This window comes from Postia placenta (genome assembly GCF_002117355.1).
Source record: "Postia placenta MAD-698-R-SB12 unplaced genomic scaffold POSPLAscaffold_5, whole genome shotgun sequence".
Taxonomy (NCBI): Eukaryota; Fungi; Basidiomycota; class Agaricomycetes; order Polyporales; family Adustoporiaceae; genus Rhodonia; species Rhodonia placenta.
In genome coordinates this window covers 2,158,195-2,175,435 of record NW_020169836.1, presented here as the reverse complement: position 1 = coordinate 2,175,435, position 17,241 = coordinate 2,158,195, and the positions used below count along the sequence as shown (strand labels likewise).

Genomic DNA, 17,241 nt, shown 5'->3' with positions numbered 1-17,241 from the left:
CACGCAAGGAGTGGTTCGACGAAGAGGAGGACGACGGCGTAGATTGGGAGTTGTATGGAGACGGTGAGCAGTAAGTAGTCGAATGGGACTTCGACTCTGGTAGGGGGGTAATGAAACATTTGTCTTTCCGTTCTATTCCTTGTACTACTAGCGCCCATACTGGCGCCTGTCTTAGCGCTCACCCGCAGGTTGAACATTATGTAGCTTACATAATGGGGTCCGTGCGCACTTCGTGCCTGGTATCGTACCACTACGTTTCTTTCTTCACTAACACGACCACATAGACACGATGGTCCGTGCGCAGTCGGTACTTGTATAAGTAGTTGTACCATTAGTCGGTCGAACCCTAAGTTCGACCTGGTTATTCATTCAAGTCTCTGCTCCTCCTCGCTTGGGGTAGTGGTCATTCTCGACTTCCTCGCTCGATCTTCAGGACGACGCACTGTCCATAAGTCCTCGCTCGTTGTCTACGAGTCAGGCATCAATATAGGAGTATAGACCGTTGTATCATCTGAGGTGCATCAGGGAATGTTCAGAGAAGGATTGGGTAGTGGCCAAGGCACTTGAAAGGTGCAGAACCTCGGGCCGCTGTCACAGGCCAAAAGTGTTTGGCACCTGAACATTGATATTGGAAGCAAATACTCTTCATTTCGTATTTCGTCCTAACTGGAAAAGTCAACTGGAAGAATTAAACCCATACAAGTCTTTTAAACTACCATACTGTGAAACATTTATCTTTCCATTCTATTTCTTGTACTACTAGCACCCATACTGGCGCCCGTCTTAGCGCTCACCTTATGTAGCTTACATAATGGGGTCCGTGTGCACTTCGTATCGGGTATCGTACCACTACATTTCTCTCCTTACTAACACAACCACACAGATACAGTGGTCCGTGCATAGACAGTACTTGTATAAGTAGTTGTACCATTACTCGGTCGAACCCTAAGTTCAACCTAGTTATTCATTCAAGTCTCTGCTCCTCCTCGCTTGGGGTAGTGGTCATTCTCGACTTCCTCGCTCGATCTTCAGGACAACGTACTGTCCATAAGTCCTCGCTCGCCGTCTACGAGTCAGGCATCGATATAGGAGTATAGACCATTGTATCATACTGAGCTATAGAGCATAACTACTCCTATAAAATGTATTCTATCAGGGGTCACTGAATGGCACAGTGTTATCATCATGCCCAAATAACAATCAAATATGAATTGAAAACCCTCTGTCATCACTATAGGAAGTAGCTCATATAAAATAGAACTCAAATATTTCATCTCTCAACCAGTTGACAAAAACAAACATGTTCCAGATCTCACAACAGGACTACAAACTATCTTCTATTTTTATACAGACATGTGGAAGAACATATCCTGTCTGTGCTTCCAATATCCAAATCCATGATACCCCCCTCCACACAAATAACAATAAATATAAATACAACCATGCAAATACCACATAGTATAATTCATGATCTGGAAACACATAGATCCATCCCTTCAATCCAGACAGAGGGTAGTAGCAGATGAATCATAAAGAAAACAAGGAAACTACAGAGAAAACAAGGAGAAAACAACAAAATGGAAAAAAAGGATGACCAAAATGGGAAATAATATGACTAAGCACCCCTCAGGATCATGTGATCTCAACTTGCAAGACATATTAGCAAGTACACAGCCTCAGCATAGCTTTGGCACAGCTTCAGCACAGTCTTAACACAGCTCTACATCATATTGGTCCAATCACATAGCTTAGTGTAGTGGCACCACTACCTCTGCTGATTAATTATGACCAATTCTACACTTCTAAGCAGAAAGGAGGCTCAGTCAGCAGAAGAAGAAGGCTGACAAATGTGCTATCGCATGTTCTATTGGTGGACTTCTTTCAGGAGATTGTTTTCTATTTTTCCTTTTGATTAATCAGCAGATTTCATGTACATATATAAGGAGCCTTCTTTCACCCCAATTAAATGGCTACTTTTCCTGGGATAAATACTCTAGGAAGCTCACTGACCTGAATCTTAAGTTGATACAGTTCAACTTCAGTTTAAAGTCTTCAGTGCTTATATAAGAACTAGTCTATTGCTCAGAAGCCTGAGGGATAGTTAGCCTTTAAGTCTGAGTCTTGGCAGAAGTGGTCTTATCTTCTACTGTTCAAGTTCACTCTACATAGCTTCTTCCATCTGGGAAGACTCTTCAAGTTAGTCAATCAAGCCAAGCCCAACCTCTTTCATCTGGAAAGAGGTCTTCAAGCCAATTTACAAGCCAATTTACAATCCAATTCAAGCCAATTCAAGCTCTCAGTCAATTTGGTTTGTGTGCATTAGCAAGAAAGCTAAGCACTTCCTCAGTCAATAAGGTATATCATATATCATTCATAGTCTGTGTCATTGAGCCAAGTAAGTGCTGATTTATCAAGTGAGAAATAATTGGAGAAACCACTGATTAAACTCACCCCTTGAACAACTGTGATAGCTTGGTATATCTAGGTCTTACCCAGCAAACCACGTGAGAATCACATTTATCAACTGACACTGCCTCGGCTGCAAAAGGGTTTTGAGGAGTGGAATGCCGAACAAGGGCTTCTGTTGTTCCGTGGGTGCGTGTATGTCCCGAAGAATGCGGAGCTCCGGCGGGATATTGTCAAGATCCACCACAACTCGCCAATTGCCGGTCATGGTGATCGTGCCAAAACCCTTGAGCTCATGTCGTGGAACTACTGGTGGCCGGGAATGTCCAAATTTGTCAATGAGTATGTAAGCACCTGCAACGTGTGCAACCATCCCAAGACATTCCCAGCCAAGCCCCAGGGTCCACTGAAGCTGAACAAGATCCCCGAGCGCCCATGGCAGATCATCACCACTGATATGATTGTTGGCCTGCCAAAGTCTGATGGATTCGACTTGATCCTAGTTACCGCTGACCGCTTTACCAGACCGAGGACCCCAATTTGTGTCAAAGTACCTCCATGCGGTGTACAAGGGACTGGGGATTGAGCCGGTGCTGTCCACAGCATTCCACCCTCAGACAGATGGCCAGACCGAGCACTGGAATCAGGAGATCGAGCGGTACCTACACGCTTTCACAAGCCACAGGCAGGATGATTGGGCAAAACAGCTGCCGCTTGCTGAGTTCATGTTGAACAATAGAGTTCACTCGGCAACCAGGCACTCCCCCTTCTTTCTGAATCAGGCTTATCACCCTGAGATCCAGGTGCAGATCAATCCGATGTCCACAATGCCCGTGGCTGCAGATCAGCTTAAGATCCTGAAGGAGATCTGCGATGATACGCGCTCTGCGCTAGAGCTGTCAGCTGAACGGATGAAGGTGTACTACGATAAGCACGTGCAGGAAGCACTGGTCTTTGCACTGGGGGACAAGGTCTGGCTTGATGCTCGGAACCTTGAGCTGAAACAGCCAAGCAAGAGGCTCAGTCCCAAGCACCTTGGACCATATGCCATGCAGCAAAAGCTCGGAGACTTAGATTATGAGTTGATTCTGCCAAAATTGGTGTCTGTGCACCCGGTGTTTCATGTCTCCTTGCTTAGCAAGTACATGCATAGTGAGATCCTGGGCCGAGAGCCAGAGGAACCACCCGCCATTGAGATTGAAGGCGATGAGGAGTACGAGGTTGAGCGGATAAAGGATTCGAGGATCTTCTGGCATCAGCTATAGTACCTCGTTAAGTGAAAGGGTTATGATGACTCGCATACATCATGGGAACCGGTGCGCAATGTTGCGAATGCGCCGGCCCTCATAGCTGACTTTCACCAGAAGAATTTGAATGCCCCTCGCCATCTCAATGCTGCTACCTTTGGTGGTTTCAACTTTCAGCCAATACCTTCACCGCTGACTGAAGCATGATGCCGCTCCAGGTGGGGGATGGGCAAGGGCACCTCACATGAGGTCATGCGCCGTTGAGGGGGGGGGTAATGTCATGACTTGACATGGTGTCTAGCCATTTTTTATTTTTTTTTCCTTTTCGCAGGCTCGAACCCACGACCTCTGTACCATATGCTCGAATGGACAAGTCCTTATCTACTGTACAATTAGATTAGATGGGACAGCAGTGCCCAGCACAGCTCGGGCTCCGCTGACACAGCCATGATGACTCACCGGCCCCCGGGGCTGTGTCAGCATGCTGCGCACGGACCAGCGGCGCACAGACCAGCGCGCACAGCCTCCTCTAAACCTCTCCTGTATATAAGCCAGCCTCTGCTGCCCTAGGGACCTCAGTTTCGACCTCTTGTCCCTAGGTCAGTAAGCCCTCATGTATTCTTTCTTTCACTTAACTAATATATTACCTTGTCCCTAGCCTTAGGTTTGAGCCCTGCTCACCATCGCTTCGGTGAGAATCAGTCGAATGCCCCCAGCATCCTTTTGTTTGGCTTTCCCCTGTCGCTTGACCCCAAGTCGTGACAGGTATATTACCAAATGTAGTGATACAGTATAGTATTTATGTAAGCATCATATCTAAATATGGAAGCTCATAACCCATGAGATGAGATTCTTGTCACCCGAAAGGCAATATAGTGAAGGTTTACTGTTACTTTGGACATAGCTGAACCACCAGGAAACTTTGTCAATTCCGTATCTCATGCCCGCTCTTTGAACACTGTATTTGTTCTGCAAAGATATTTTACCTACCAACGAGATTGAGCCTCTTGAAGATGGTTTGGAATATACTACAGAGACAGAGGAGGACTGAGTTGATGTCCTCGAAGTCGCAGATAACAATAGTCAGCTTTGTATTGCTCATCTTGATGGTTGAATAGAACACACTTTCTTACTAGCAAGCCGTGGCCTGAGCCTGAGCCGGGCCGAGCCGAGCCTGAGCCGTCTACTAGGGCTTGGCCTGAGATTCTGGCAGGCCCGAGCCGCCTCAAACCAGGCCGTAGCCCCGGCTTTCAGGCCGAGCCGGGCCTTGCACATCACTAATTCGACTACGTCAAAGCAACCGGCCGCTTTACGGCCGGGACAGGACGACCGAACCAGAATGCACTCCGAGCAGCACAAACACAGGGATAACCTTACGACTGCACTATGATACCCAATTCCTACACACCCAGCTCACCCCCCCCCTTTTCCCGTCTTCCCTTTCCCCTTCTACTCCCTTTATCCACCTAACCCTTACTGTACATGTCATAATACCTACCTACTGCACTCTAGCTACTCTCCCTCGCGCCCACGCTTCCTTTCCTCACCCTCACACGGTTCCCCACATCGACAGCAACGCACTGCCCCGATCGCGCAGATTCGCGCTCCCAATGACCTCATCCCCTGTGAGACAGACAGCTCGTGCACCCCATAACGATGCTCCAGGACAGCCCATGATAGATTACTCCATAGCCCGTTTATGTACATGCACGTAGTATCCGGCATAGGGCAGCACCCTCAAGCGGATATAAAACTGGATTTAAAAGAAATAAATAAAAAGTAGGAGTCTGGAGGTCACACCCGTGAACATATCGGAGATTCAGGACACTACCACGTGTTGGAGGGAGTCCGGAAGCCGCAAGACTAGCCTACGCCACCACACCACCATGGAGCCTCGCCAGGCAGGCATCCTGACCCAGTGCCATAGCTCAACGCATGCTGCAATAGCGGAAATGGCTCGCTGCACAGAGCTGCTGTAGCGATAACATCGAAAGGCCCGCTTGTAGGTGACCACGACGCATACTGTGCGTCGTCTGTGGATCCTGGCGATGGTGCTGACTAAGCAATCACCCAAAGGTATCAGTGGCGCACGCTGTTGGTCCAACACAACCACTACCTGCCATGAACTTGCGGTATCCATGACGCGGAAATGGAAGCTTCCACTAGCTATGTCTCTCACATGGCTCATGTCTCTGCTGTTGGCCACCCCAGACGCGAACTGAGGACCCCTGAGCTTTTGGGCGGCCACTCTTCGCTGCGGGGAAGCTCTGCACATTCTTCACCCAATTCTATAGCCGACTGCATTCCATCGAGTCATCATGATGACTATTCTGTGCATATACTTAGCCGAAACTACCACACAAACAAGTTTCATCCGTATGCGATCGATCCGGTGTTTGTCCACATCGAAGAAGAATCGCCACTTGAAGGCCGCTCCTGTCATTTGCCACGAAAACGATGTGCAGACACAATTATTGATGAGATGTGTGCGAAGAGAGTACGAATGTCTGGCGCCCCGGGTGACGCGTCCAAGGTCGAGGACGGTGTTCCTTTCGGACCTCACCCGAGATGCATGATCACTGGCTGCGTGTCTGCTGATGTTGAGGCGTGTTATATCCTGCCTCCCGACATGCCTCAGCTATTAGTAAGTGCGCAGGTCTATTACCTCGGTGTTTGTGGCTGACGAGGTGAACCGGAAGATGGACTACATTACGTTCAACATGTATTACAACTACAACGTCCTCCGTTGCCACGCACCTGGGAATTTTATTTTCCGTGCGTGTTTCTCGACGTTGTCTCTGTCCTTTTCCGCCTCACCTACCGCATGCAGTTCGACGCGACCTCCGGGAACTTTGGGAAACAAATCGCTTATTGATGATACCCCATCCTGATCATTTGCAGGAGCTCGAGCATTGCTCTGTATGTATTGTATACCCTTCTCACCAATTGCGTGCTCACACTGATGCAGGTCTACAAATATTGCATCATCGCAGAGGAAGAGCATCCTCCAGACTCGTGCGCCACCATGAATAATCTTATCACGCCTTCTGTTATGACGGCTCCTTGCTCATATCGGTCGCTCGGTTGGCACGAGCTGAATGCGAATATCCTTCTGATGACATTTCGAGCTGGTCAGAAGTTGAGCAAGCGACCATTGCACTACCACTATATCTTGCGGGACCTGCTGCCCCACAAGGAGATCAATCATGCATACACCATTATCCAATGGCATGGGACATGGACTGCCCCCTTGACTTGCGAACTGGTACCTGACAGGCGGTTGTGGGAAACGGGCGAGCTTTCACCCTGTCCTAAGAATTATTACCGCCCCCCCAGAATGCAGTATTGCCCTCCCCTGTTGGATGACGACACTGTCCGCTTTCGTTGCCCGTTCCGGCCAATCCTCTCAGGGATTAAGAGGAGACGTCTTGGCGACACCAGTGGGAGCGGCCAGGATTACATCGGAGACGCTGAACGGGAAGTCAGCATTCGTCAGTGGTGTCTGGAATGCGACCAAGCTCGAGATCAGTGGACGATGGGACCGCCTGCGGAGCCTGAGGATGCAGAGATGCTCGCTTATCGACAAGAGGAAGCTGGCGATGTGCAGCCCGTTGTGCAAAAGCTTTGGTTGGTGGAAAGCTATTTCTCAAGGTACATTCTCTGCCACATTTGCAGGCAAACTTTTGATTGACGTTCCTTGTTGAAATGCTCACAGACACGGTCCCAGGTTTTGACAGCTAGCCCCGTACCTTATGTCTCTACGGTTTGCACATGCTCGTCAAGCCTTTAACATCCAGTGTCGTCTGTTGGAAAACGATCCTCGCTGGAGAACTCCGTCGACCCGCCGCCACCACAGGAGCTTATGTGATCACGTTGACCCACAGGCACAAATGAGCTGATCCTGGCATATCCAATCGCACGGATGAGCTAGATGTACTTCCTGGCCGTGCGTGGCGATTGTTGGAAAGGGACGGGAAGTGCACTTGTATTGAACAGCATTGCGCTGCCTGGGTCCCTTCATTCCTAGTGCATTCCCCTATGATGTCCTTGGTTCTCGAGCTATCTGCCACGGAGACGGTATGCAATTGCACGCGGGGTGTTCATGAGATGACACGCGGCCGGCGTCCACCAGGCGTCTGTGCATACCACCTTACTTCCGATGAGAACATCCGGTATGTTCAAGCCGTGTCCCGTCTTACTCTATTTACTAATGTCGGCACACAAGATCTAGCTTCTCAAGTAATGAGCCCATCATAATACGGCTGGATGCGGTGTAATCACCAGACATCAAGCTCTGGCTTATATCGCGGACCAATAGACAATGCACCCATATGTGCAAACGGCAGCAATTCGATGTTGGTGACTGACCGGAAGGCATCCCAGGTCCAACCCCTGGGCATCGGATTTTCGTATGGCAATCTGTGTGACCTTAACCAGCACAAGAATTAAAAGCATGTGGAATCGTCCATGCTGATCCTTCTTGCAAATCATCTCCTCCGGCTCTCGATTCCGCACCTACCAGCGGCAGGCTCTGAGATTCAGACAGGATTGTAATTCCTTTCTCTGCCGTAACGACCAGACAAAGCAGCTTATACCGCTTTGCAGAAATGGTGGCCATTGTGGCCCAGTCTTCTCTGCGTAAGTGGCGCTCTTCAACCAGGTGATTCGAGGTATCTCACAAATGAGACAGGCGAGGGGGGGTACACGGCTTCGTATTTGATAAACACGTCAATCTAAGACGGACCTATGGTACAATTTCTCATACGCGTCTGGAACTTCATCTTACAAGAGGCTCAGGATCTGTTGCTGCGATACCTAAACCACATACCATACAGTCAGAACAATCCGTCCGTAACTCCTCTCCATACGCATCACTCGACTGATCCTGTCAACCGTCTCAGATACCTTTTCGTGCCGTCGCTAACAGTCGCATCTGCAATTCAGTCGTCGGCGGCGGCAGACATTAGGCACGAGGCGCATCTGGTGGACGCCACACGCATTTCCTGATTCAATCCCACTGTTAGATCAGGGTGTGCCAAGGGAACGAGCCACAGCACAACCATGAGCGGCAGCACACTCCAACTGTGACGCCGTACGTGTGTACTTGCTCTCGGACGCCCGCCAATGAATGCGGAGCTTCTGAACAGATCTGCGGTTTGTCCGCGTCACTGGCGTGAGAATCTCTATACGAGAGCAATGCTGTAAGTTTCTTCCTTGACCCCAGCATACAAACCGCTGATTCTGTCTTCAATACCGTCACCGCCATCATTTCGGCGTCCTCCCAGTCGTGGATCCAGATCGTTCTTATAACCTCGAGATTTGATTGATTCATCATCCGGCTGAGTCGGTCTGACCTTACATGCAGTTCATGTCCCATTCCAGTCATGCTCGGAACTCCAGCAGTCCCTCAAGTGCAGACTTAGGAGCCTACAGATGAGACGACCGAGTAGAGGTAGACCATTCACGAACCTCGCCTTTCGTGGCCCAGCTCTGCTTGCGGAGAAGAGGTTAATCGTTCATGATCTGACGCTACAGAGCGGCTCTGCTCAAGGACACATGTTTGTGTGCCGAAATACCGCTCGTGTGGATTCACAAAGGGACGACTGAGTACGGCGCGTATGACTGCTTATGCATTCACATAGGAAGACGTGCAGTTGGGTTCGATGGATCGACGAGAAAGAGAGCACCGACGTCGCCACATGATGGCTCGATGCGCGGCGCGAGGATAAAGGATAGCGATTAGGAAGATCTCGTTCCTGAGGACGGCACGAGGCGTCAGGATTCGTCCAACGAGCGCATCGTACTATTGCTGAACGAGGAAGCCGAGTATGTGCTTCTCTCATGTACACAACAGTCCAGATACAAACAGTTTGGGGAACTCTCGAGAAGGCTAGGAAACGTGAACTCAAACAGTTCCGGCCACATACTGGGCGGTTGTATTATCGAGTCTCAGTGCGTGACGCGCCAGTCCTCCTTGATATAGTCAAGGCGGCAATCCCAACATATGGGCCGCGCGGTCGTTCATGCTGGATTGATCTTGGGCCATTTATGCGCACAGTACGTGGACTATCTAGAGTGCGGAACCGGGGAGAGGGCGCGGCGAAGCAATCATTCGGCCTGTCCAGCAAGGAAACGGTGGGGTATCAAGCGGTCTCCTGAGCGTGCAGGGACGCGTGGAGCTTCCTCGATGATCTTTAAGCGGTCCTGTGTGCCTTTGCGACAGTGCCAGAACACTTATGTACATGGGCGCATCGTTCGTCAATAGACCGATCACTGATGTACCAGGACATCTCGCTACCTGGGGATGTAGAGCGCGTTGACAACCATGCAATACACTACATAATTGGAGTCATTTAGCATACATTTTGAATGATGCTATGCGACAAACGGACCGGCGATTTCTGTAATACATCAGGAAAAGTGGAAGTCCGCTGACGCTCTGAGACGCTCTGAGGTCGCTGACGCGCTGAGTTCAGCGCGTCAGCGATTTCAGCTGTTCAGCTGGCTCAGTCACTTCTTTCAGTGGATTCAGCATCTCAGCACGCCTCAGCAGACCGTTATGTATTAGTTACAATGTTACCTAATAATTTATCTAATTATGCGACACCATTAAGCTAGTACAGGAAGTTGGAACTCGTGTGAATGATAATCTGTATTTATTAATATAGAACCAATTGAATGTGTCTAAAGAGTAAGAGAAATGAAAATCGTGGGGTATTACAGCACCACGGAACACCAGCATTAATTGTCACTGCATGTAGAATACAATATGTATGACCCATACATGCATATACTGAATACCCACCATTGAAACAGGCAATATCGACAATGGTTTTATGAGGTGCACCAACTTTGGTGCAAAGTCCATACGCACGCGCAAAGAGGGGGGCAATGAGTAGAACATGGTGGGAGAGTCCACAAATGCAAGCGAGTGTCCACCTACCAAGTACAGGCAGCCGAACAAGCACATCTTGACACATGGCCCATGCGTCCTCCTCGCTTCAGCATCTCAACGTCAACCATCGATGTTGCACTTGTTCCTCTACCTGCAAACAATTAGTGACTCGGAATAGCTTTCATCAGTGAGTGATTACTTACCTCTGGGCCTTTAATGTGAGATGATGAGCAAGACAACTGTACCAGATGTCTCCATCTACAGCATCAAATACCTCGCACACTGATGCCAGCACACCAGCTGCTGCTGTCCATCCTGGTGGGGAGTCTCAGCCTCAATACTCACTTTGATTGACAAATGATTCACACCCCACATATATGGCCAGGCTGGGTAAGTCACAGGCCAAGGTCTCCACAGAAGCCAAGAGGAAGTGCGACATCAAGGAGGCCATTGCAAAGGAGAGACAAGATGAGTTCTTGAAGTGTCGAGAGGCCACACAGCGTGCGATTGCAGCATACACCGAGTTCGAACAAGGGCTATGTACTATCTCTGAGTCTGCTTTCTTGGTTGATTCACTGTCATACATACACATTCTCTCCTCATGTATTATGTGCACAAATTTATTCATTTGGTAGTTTTTTTTTGATTGTATGGCGAGGAGGTGCTCAATGCATCGTGCAGGTGGTGCTCATGCTCAATTGGGAATATGTGTTAATTGGCCAGAAATTATATGCCTAGTAAATCTGTGTAATCTAACAAAAAGGCCTTGTCATACTGAGCTGCTGACTGCGCTGAAGGCACTAAAGCCCGCTGATGCGCTGATGGAAATTTGCTGAAGTGAGACAATGTCAAAACTTTGTTGTTCTGAGCACTGGAGCATTGACACGCTGAGAACACCCATGTTGGAACAATGGTGCGAACAGTGTCAAGTGAGAAAGTGCTTTCTCCTGCAGTTCACCAGGTAAGGCTACAATATACCAGGCTATCACAGTTGTTCTTAGTTGAAGGGAGGTATGTTTGTTTCAAAAGGTCAAATTTCTTAACCCTTTCTTATTCCTGAATGGCTTACGGGTGATGGGTATGACCTAATATAACATGCTCAAGGTGTTACTACTAGATCTCACTTAGTTCAGCTTATATATTGTGTAGCTTTAGGTGTCCAGTACCTAACAACTAACACCAACTAGGATTGACTTCAGGTGTTCGGTACCTGACAGTCAATATTTCTTCTTATACGGCGGCTTGTACACTGCTGAAGTGACTACTAGACAGCTTCCAGATGACTTTACTTGATAGACAGCATTGAACAGTGCTTAGACAGTGAGCAAGGGTGATTTGACAGTGATGGAAACCCTATAGACAGTGCCGAGCTTCCCTTTTGTCTCAAGAGATGCTTACTAGCTTTCAATTCACTCAGTTAGTTAGAGGGTAAAGGTCTACCTGCTTGATTGCTCAAGAGATTTTTGCTTGCCCAGCTCAGCAGAGAGGGCAGCCTTATATATGTACAGGATAGAGGATTACTCAGCGGATTACTAATATCAAGAACAGGGTCATAAGATAAATCATCCAATTACAAAATACCACTCCAACGCTTCCATTTTCTTATAACCAATCATCAAATCACTTCAGATGGCCTCGTTTGCTTTGTAAGCTTGTGGGAATTGTATTGCCAAGTTAGGCAAGTATTTCTAGATAAGGCAGTTTCCCACGGTCACATTCCTTCCTGTTTAGGAGATGGGTCATGTGCCTGTTTCTTCTGAGCTGTCTTTTGCTATTATTTGGCCTTCTATCTCTTTTATTTGCTCCTTGTTCCTTCTTACTACTCAATCCTTCCTCATAGCCTCTATCTCTGTGGCTGCCAGTGACATTTATACCAATTCCAGTGGGCTAGGATGCTCTATTGCTGATCAAGTGATGCTGTCGTCGATTGATATGGTTTGGTGCCTATCTTCTCTTTTATTTCTTTTTATTTGTCACTGATTTTGTGGAGGATCAGTGTAGATGATGACTATGTCAACCTAGTCCAGAACGATGGGCAATTAGATACAGTGATGGGGGTTTCCAGTCATCTGGGTATTTGGGAGCGCGAGCAGAAGCATCTCGATGCATGGCTGGCACATATTTACCAGCAGTTTGATGAGGTGGAAGCTCGGTGGTTTTAGGCCCTACAGTTTTCAGGCTGGTATGTGGATATTTCCGATTAGCATTCCTATTTGTCCTCATTAAGCGTATAGTGCATGGTTGAAGAAATGGTATATTAGACATCTGCATAATAGTTTGTGTATATGACTGTTTTATTTATGTATCTGTGCCAAACTGCTTTGGTGTGTGACATTGGCGTGGGGCGCATTTGTCCACGGGCGTAGTGATGCCCATAAGGGACAATCACGTAGTGTACATACATCGTGCGCGGTCGTTACATACTATGATAGGGGCCTCCGGCCCCCGGCTACTCGCACGCCCAAGCTTGCGAGCTCGTTCCTGACCACGCGGGTCAGCGTGTTTCAACAGCCCACTGAAGCCGAATGAACACTCTGGAAGTGCTGACTCAGCGTCTCAGAGAACTTCCCATTTTCCTGATGTATGACACGAGTCCTAGATGAGTGAGCTTGCATGCCGCTTGTTGCACAATAAAAGGTCTACTGTATCTGTACCTAGTTCATCATATGCAGGGATACCTGTGCTAAGGGATAATTGAGCGCGAATATGATGATGGACAGTGTTAAGAATGGGGACTTTGAGGGCGCGGTGGGGATTGTCATGGATGTGCTCTGGATCCAAGGCTTGGAGCATGTGGCTGCAGGACAAGGAGTGGATGGTCAGGATGAGGAGGCCTATGGTAAGGCCAAGCATAGGAGTCAGTCATGGCAAGTATGTGTCGTGCAAGTGTGCAGTTAATGGGTCAGATGTGTTAAGGCTCCAACCATTTAGTTTATATTTACAGCTGAAGTGTAAATAAATGGTAAATAGTAGACAGATGGTTTTAAACTGTTTGCAAACAGTTTTATACAGTTATAAAATACCTATGATAACTTAAGCAAACCATCCCTAATCCAATGCTTTGTGCACATCGCTTGTATGATAGGTGCAGGAACAGAGCATTGGACATCCAATTGATGTGCGTGTGGGGTAGGAAACACAAATGTATATGTGAGCATTCAGACTACATACTACAACAATGTACATACAAGGTTCACAGGTGCGTTGAGAAGTGAGCATGAACCCAGACAGAAAAATTGACTAGCTACTTGCATAACTGGAATTGCCGGGATTGTGATCATGTTTTGCAAAGAACAAACCAATAAGTAAAGTAAGAAGTAAGTAAGGCACTCAGCTGTTGACTTTTGGGTATGTTGGGCAAGCGTCGCTGCCGGCCCGGGTCACGTGGTCGTGCGCCGATGTGGGAATAGGACTTATGTAGGTGTTGTGCACCATAGGTAGCCCCATTGGTTTGTAACCTTATCCACCATTGATCCCTGTCCATCGAGGACATTGTCTGCCAGTGGTCTTTCCAGCATTGTTCTCACATCGGCTTCCATAGTACCAGAGAGCAGTAGCCTCATGGCAGGAATATACTATATTTGGTATCCCCGACCCCCAACTGTTTATACCATTTATTTACAATCTATTTACTGTCTATGCCCTGACCGTAAATAAATATATATAGTAAACAGTGGAAACTGTTTATAGATAGTAAACAAATGAAATGGTTGGAGCCTTAAGATGTGTGTGGCACGACTTGTGATGGTTGTTGTCAGTGTCTCCGAAGTTTGGTTTAGCTTGGTTCAGGGGCCTCTTGCCCTGAACCTTGAACTGAACCTACATACCACTAGTCTGAACTGGACTGAACCTTGGACCGAACCCTCTGAACGGGTTCGGCAGGTTTGGAGCAGGTTCGAACCTGGTGAACCTTCAAATCTTGAATGGTTATATAGAAGATGTTAGTTTTAAATTTTGGGGTCACACTATAAGTATTACACATAGACATACAAGAGACTCACCATTTGAAAAGGATATGCAAGGTGTGACACGTAATAGTTGTTGCATTCGCCAATCTTAGCTTATGTAAGCCTGCCTATTTCGGCAGGCAGCGGCATCCCCCGATGGATGGCAGGGTATGCATCACGACACTGTTCGGGGAGCAGCACGCGCTGGTCATGTGGAAAGATCGAGACATTGTCTGTTGGTTAGACTAATATCAAATAGTATTTCAAACTTGATTAAGTATTTTTTTGCGAGCAGCGAGACTTGATTCCGGTTCACGGTTCGGACCGGTCCTTGATGGCTGTGAACCAAACCGTCGGGGAAATCCGTGGACCGAGCTTAACCGAACCTGAACCGCAGGTTCGGTTCAGGGTTCGGACGGTTCTGACCCGTTCCTGGACCGAACTTCGGAGATGCTAGTTGTTGGAGCAGCCCGAGTAGTCTCATCTACTCCGCTGTTTTCGGTGGCGCGCAGCCTCTCTTGCAGAAGTAGTAATTGGGATTCATCGCTCGAAGCTACTTACTCGTCGCGCTCCACTCTGACGATTCCATTGGCCGATCGATCGCGTCTGGTTTTGGGCGCCTGCCGTTTCTCTCCTTGCCCACACGCTCATGAACGGTGTATTGACTAGACTATGCTCGCCAAATTCGCCTCGACGAATATGTACAGGAAATGCCACATGGAGCTAGTGCTATTGCGTCAGGCGGAATTCGTGTATCAGCGGCCTCGCCAGATGACAATCATCTTGACTAAGTTCATCCTTGTTACGCCCTTGGCTCCCTAGCTTGCGGTAACGATTTCACACGCGCCAGAGGAGATACGAGCCCCTTGGAATCTTTAGGAGACTGTCAATTCTCTGGCAGACACAGAGCATACAAGCACACCATAATCAGGATCGCAGTGGGTGATATGGGCAACGTTGTCCTCTGGGGATTAGTTGACGGGCCTGTTAACTCGCTCTTTAAGGACGTTCGTCCTACGAATAGCTGTTGTTCACTCCAATGCAGTGTGGTATGTGTGGTCCTGTCGTGTTTCCGTTTCCTGCTTCATTCTGTGACACAGCTAGTTTTGAGCGGCGTTTCGTTAGACCAATAGACCGCTGATCGGCTATGCTTCCTCGTCGACGCGTGAACATCTAAGAAAACTATTGACTGACCTCACAGTCGCGCACTTGCCATAGCGCTCATGCTCAGCCTCATTGTAAGCCCCCTCATCATTGAAAGTCTAAACTTGTCCCATCCCACACGTTGCGAGCCAGGGCACGTTCACAGCAAGCCTGCGAGGAGGTATTCCGCGTTCCTAATTGTCTCCTCTATCATGTATGCCCTGAGGTACTCATTGGTACGAGTCTTCCCGCAGACGATGGGCCAGGCACGTTTAAGCTCAACTGGCCTCCGAGTCCTGAGAGCTCGTGTCTTCACTCTCAACGATGCTATCGATGGCAACAACTCACAATGACCGGTCCGTTTGTCACATAGCACTCTTAGAAATCTATTTCAATTAGGTAGTGTCTTGCATAGTCGTTGACCGCTGTCAAATAGCGCCTCTCAATCTTGAGGTAGCGCAATTCTTCATCTGAATGAGCTCGCCCGACCTTATCGCAGTGCACGTACCATTCTCGTTATGTTCCGAATCTCAACAAGCCCTCAGGTGAAGACTTGATTGACTACAGATCTACAGATGAGACGACCGAATAGTGATAGAACATCGATTACTCTAATATCTCATGCTCTACCTCTGTTCGCGAGGGAGAGACAGGGTAAGCGTGTATGATCTAATGCCACAGGGCTACTTTGCTCAAGGTCCCATATTTGTGTGCCCAACCCCCGTGCGTGTGGTTTCGCACGGCGCGTGAGTACGGCCAGCACGGCTGCTAACAGGACGAGCATGCTCCAAACACGTTTACAAGAGAAAACGCTCTGATCGAGTGAGTATCTACGAAAGCCAGAGGAGATGCCGAGGTATCTGAGGTATCCGAAGCACGGGGAAAGACCAGAGTGCTTGTGTGGCCGGAGGAGGGCTCCACGCGCGGCGCGATGATAAAGCATAGCGACTAGGAAGATTGAACACGGAACGTGAGCTCAAGCAAGCCGGGCCACATACTAGGCGGTTGTGTCATCGGTTCTGAATCCAGGTCGCGCAAATCCTCCTTGGTAGGGTCGAGGCGGCAATCTCAGCACATGGACCACGCAGTCGCTTCGCTTGTATTGCTCGTGAGCTATTCGGGCACCAAGTACGTGAGCTCTTTGAAATGCGAGGCCGACCGAGAGAGCACGGGAATGCACTCGTTTAACCTATCCAGCGAGGAAGCGGTGGGGTATAAAGCGATCACCAGGTCGTGCAGGGACGCTTGTGTTTCCTTGACGTTGCGGCAGTGTTATGTCATCGTACGTATGCCAAAATACTTGTGTGTGGGCGAATTATTCACTGATGGTATCTGGAACTATTCGTCACTATTCTGAGTCCGAGGATGGTCGGCCTGTCCGACCACGAGATCAATGTAGCCTCGAGTTCACAGAGAAGATCTACAACTACGACTGGGAGGATGCTAAAATGATGGAGGTGACAGTCTTGAAGACCGGGTCAGCGGGTCCTAGGCCGTGGTCAAGAAATCAGCTTACAGCATTGCCCTCATATAGGATAAGTTCTCACGCCAGTGACGAGGATAAACGACAAGTTGGACTACAAGATGCGCACTCAGTCGCGAT

At 48.5% G+C, this 17,241-nt stretch overlaps 2 protein-coding genes across 2 annotated transcripts; both read left to right on the top strand.

Annotated features, from left to right (window-relative positions):
* Window positions 1-6,373: 6,373 nt before the first annotated feature.
* POSPLADRAFT_1140497 (hypothetical protein) lies at window positions 6,374-7,344 on the top strand (the record flags this gene model as incomplete). The annotated part of the gene is made up of 3 exons (XM_024485181.1): window positions 6,374-6,428; window positions 6,484-6,572; window positions 6,622-7,344. 3 exons carry the CDS (start codon window positions 6,374-6,376, stop codon window positions 7,342-7,344), a joined length of 867 nt encoding a protein of 288 aa, XP_024340485.1.
* A 9,261-nt stretch (window positions 7,345-16,605) lies between these two features.
* On the top strand, window positions 16,606-16,896 carry POSPLADRAFT_1106916 (hypothetical protein; the record flags this gene model as incomplete). Its single annotated transcript, XM_024483299.1, has 1 exon — window positions 16,606-16,896. A coding segment is annotated over one exon (291 nt), but the record flags the coding sequence as incomplete, so codon positions are not given.
* Window positions 16,897-17,241: the final 345 nt, after the last annotated feature.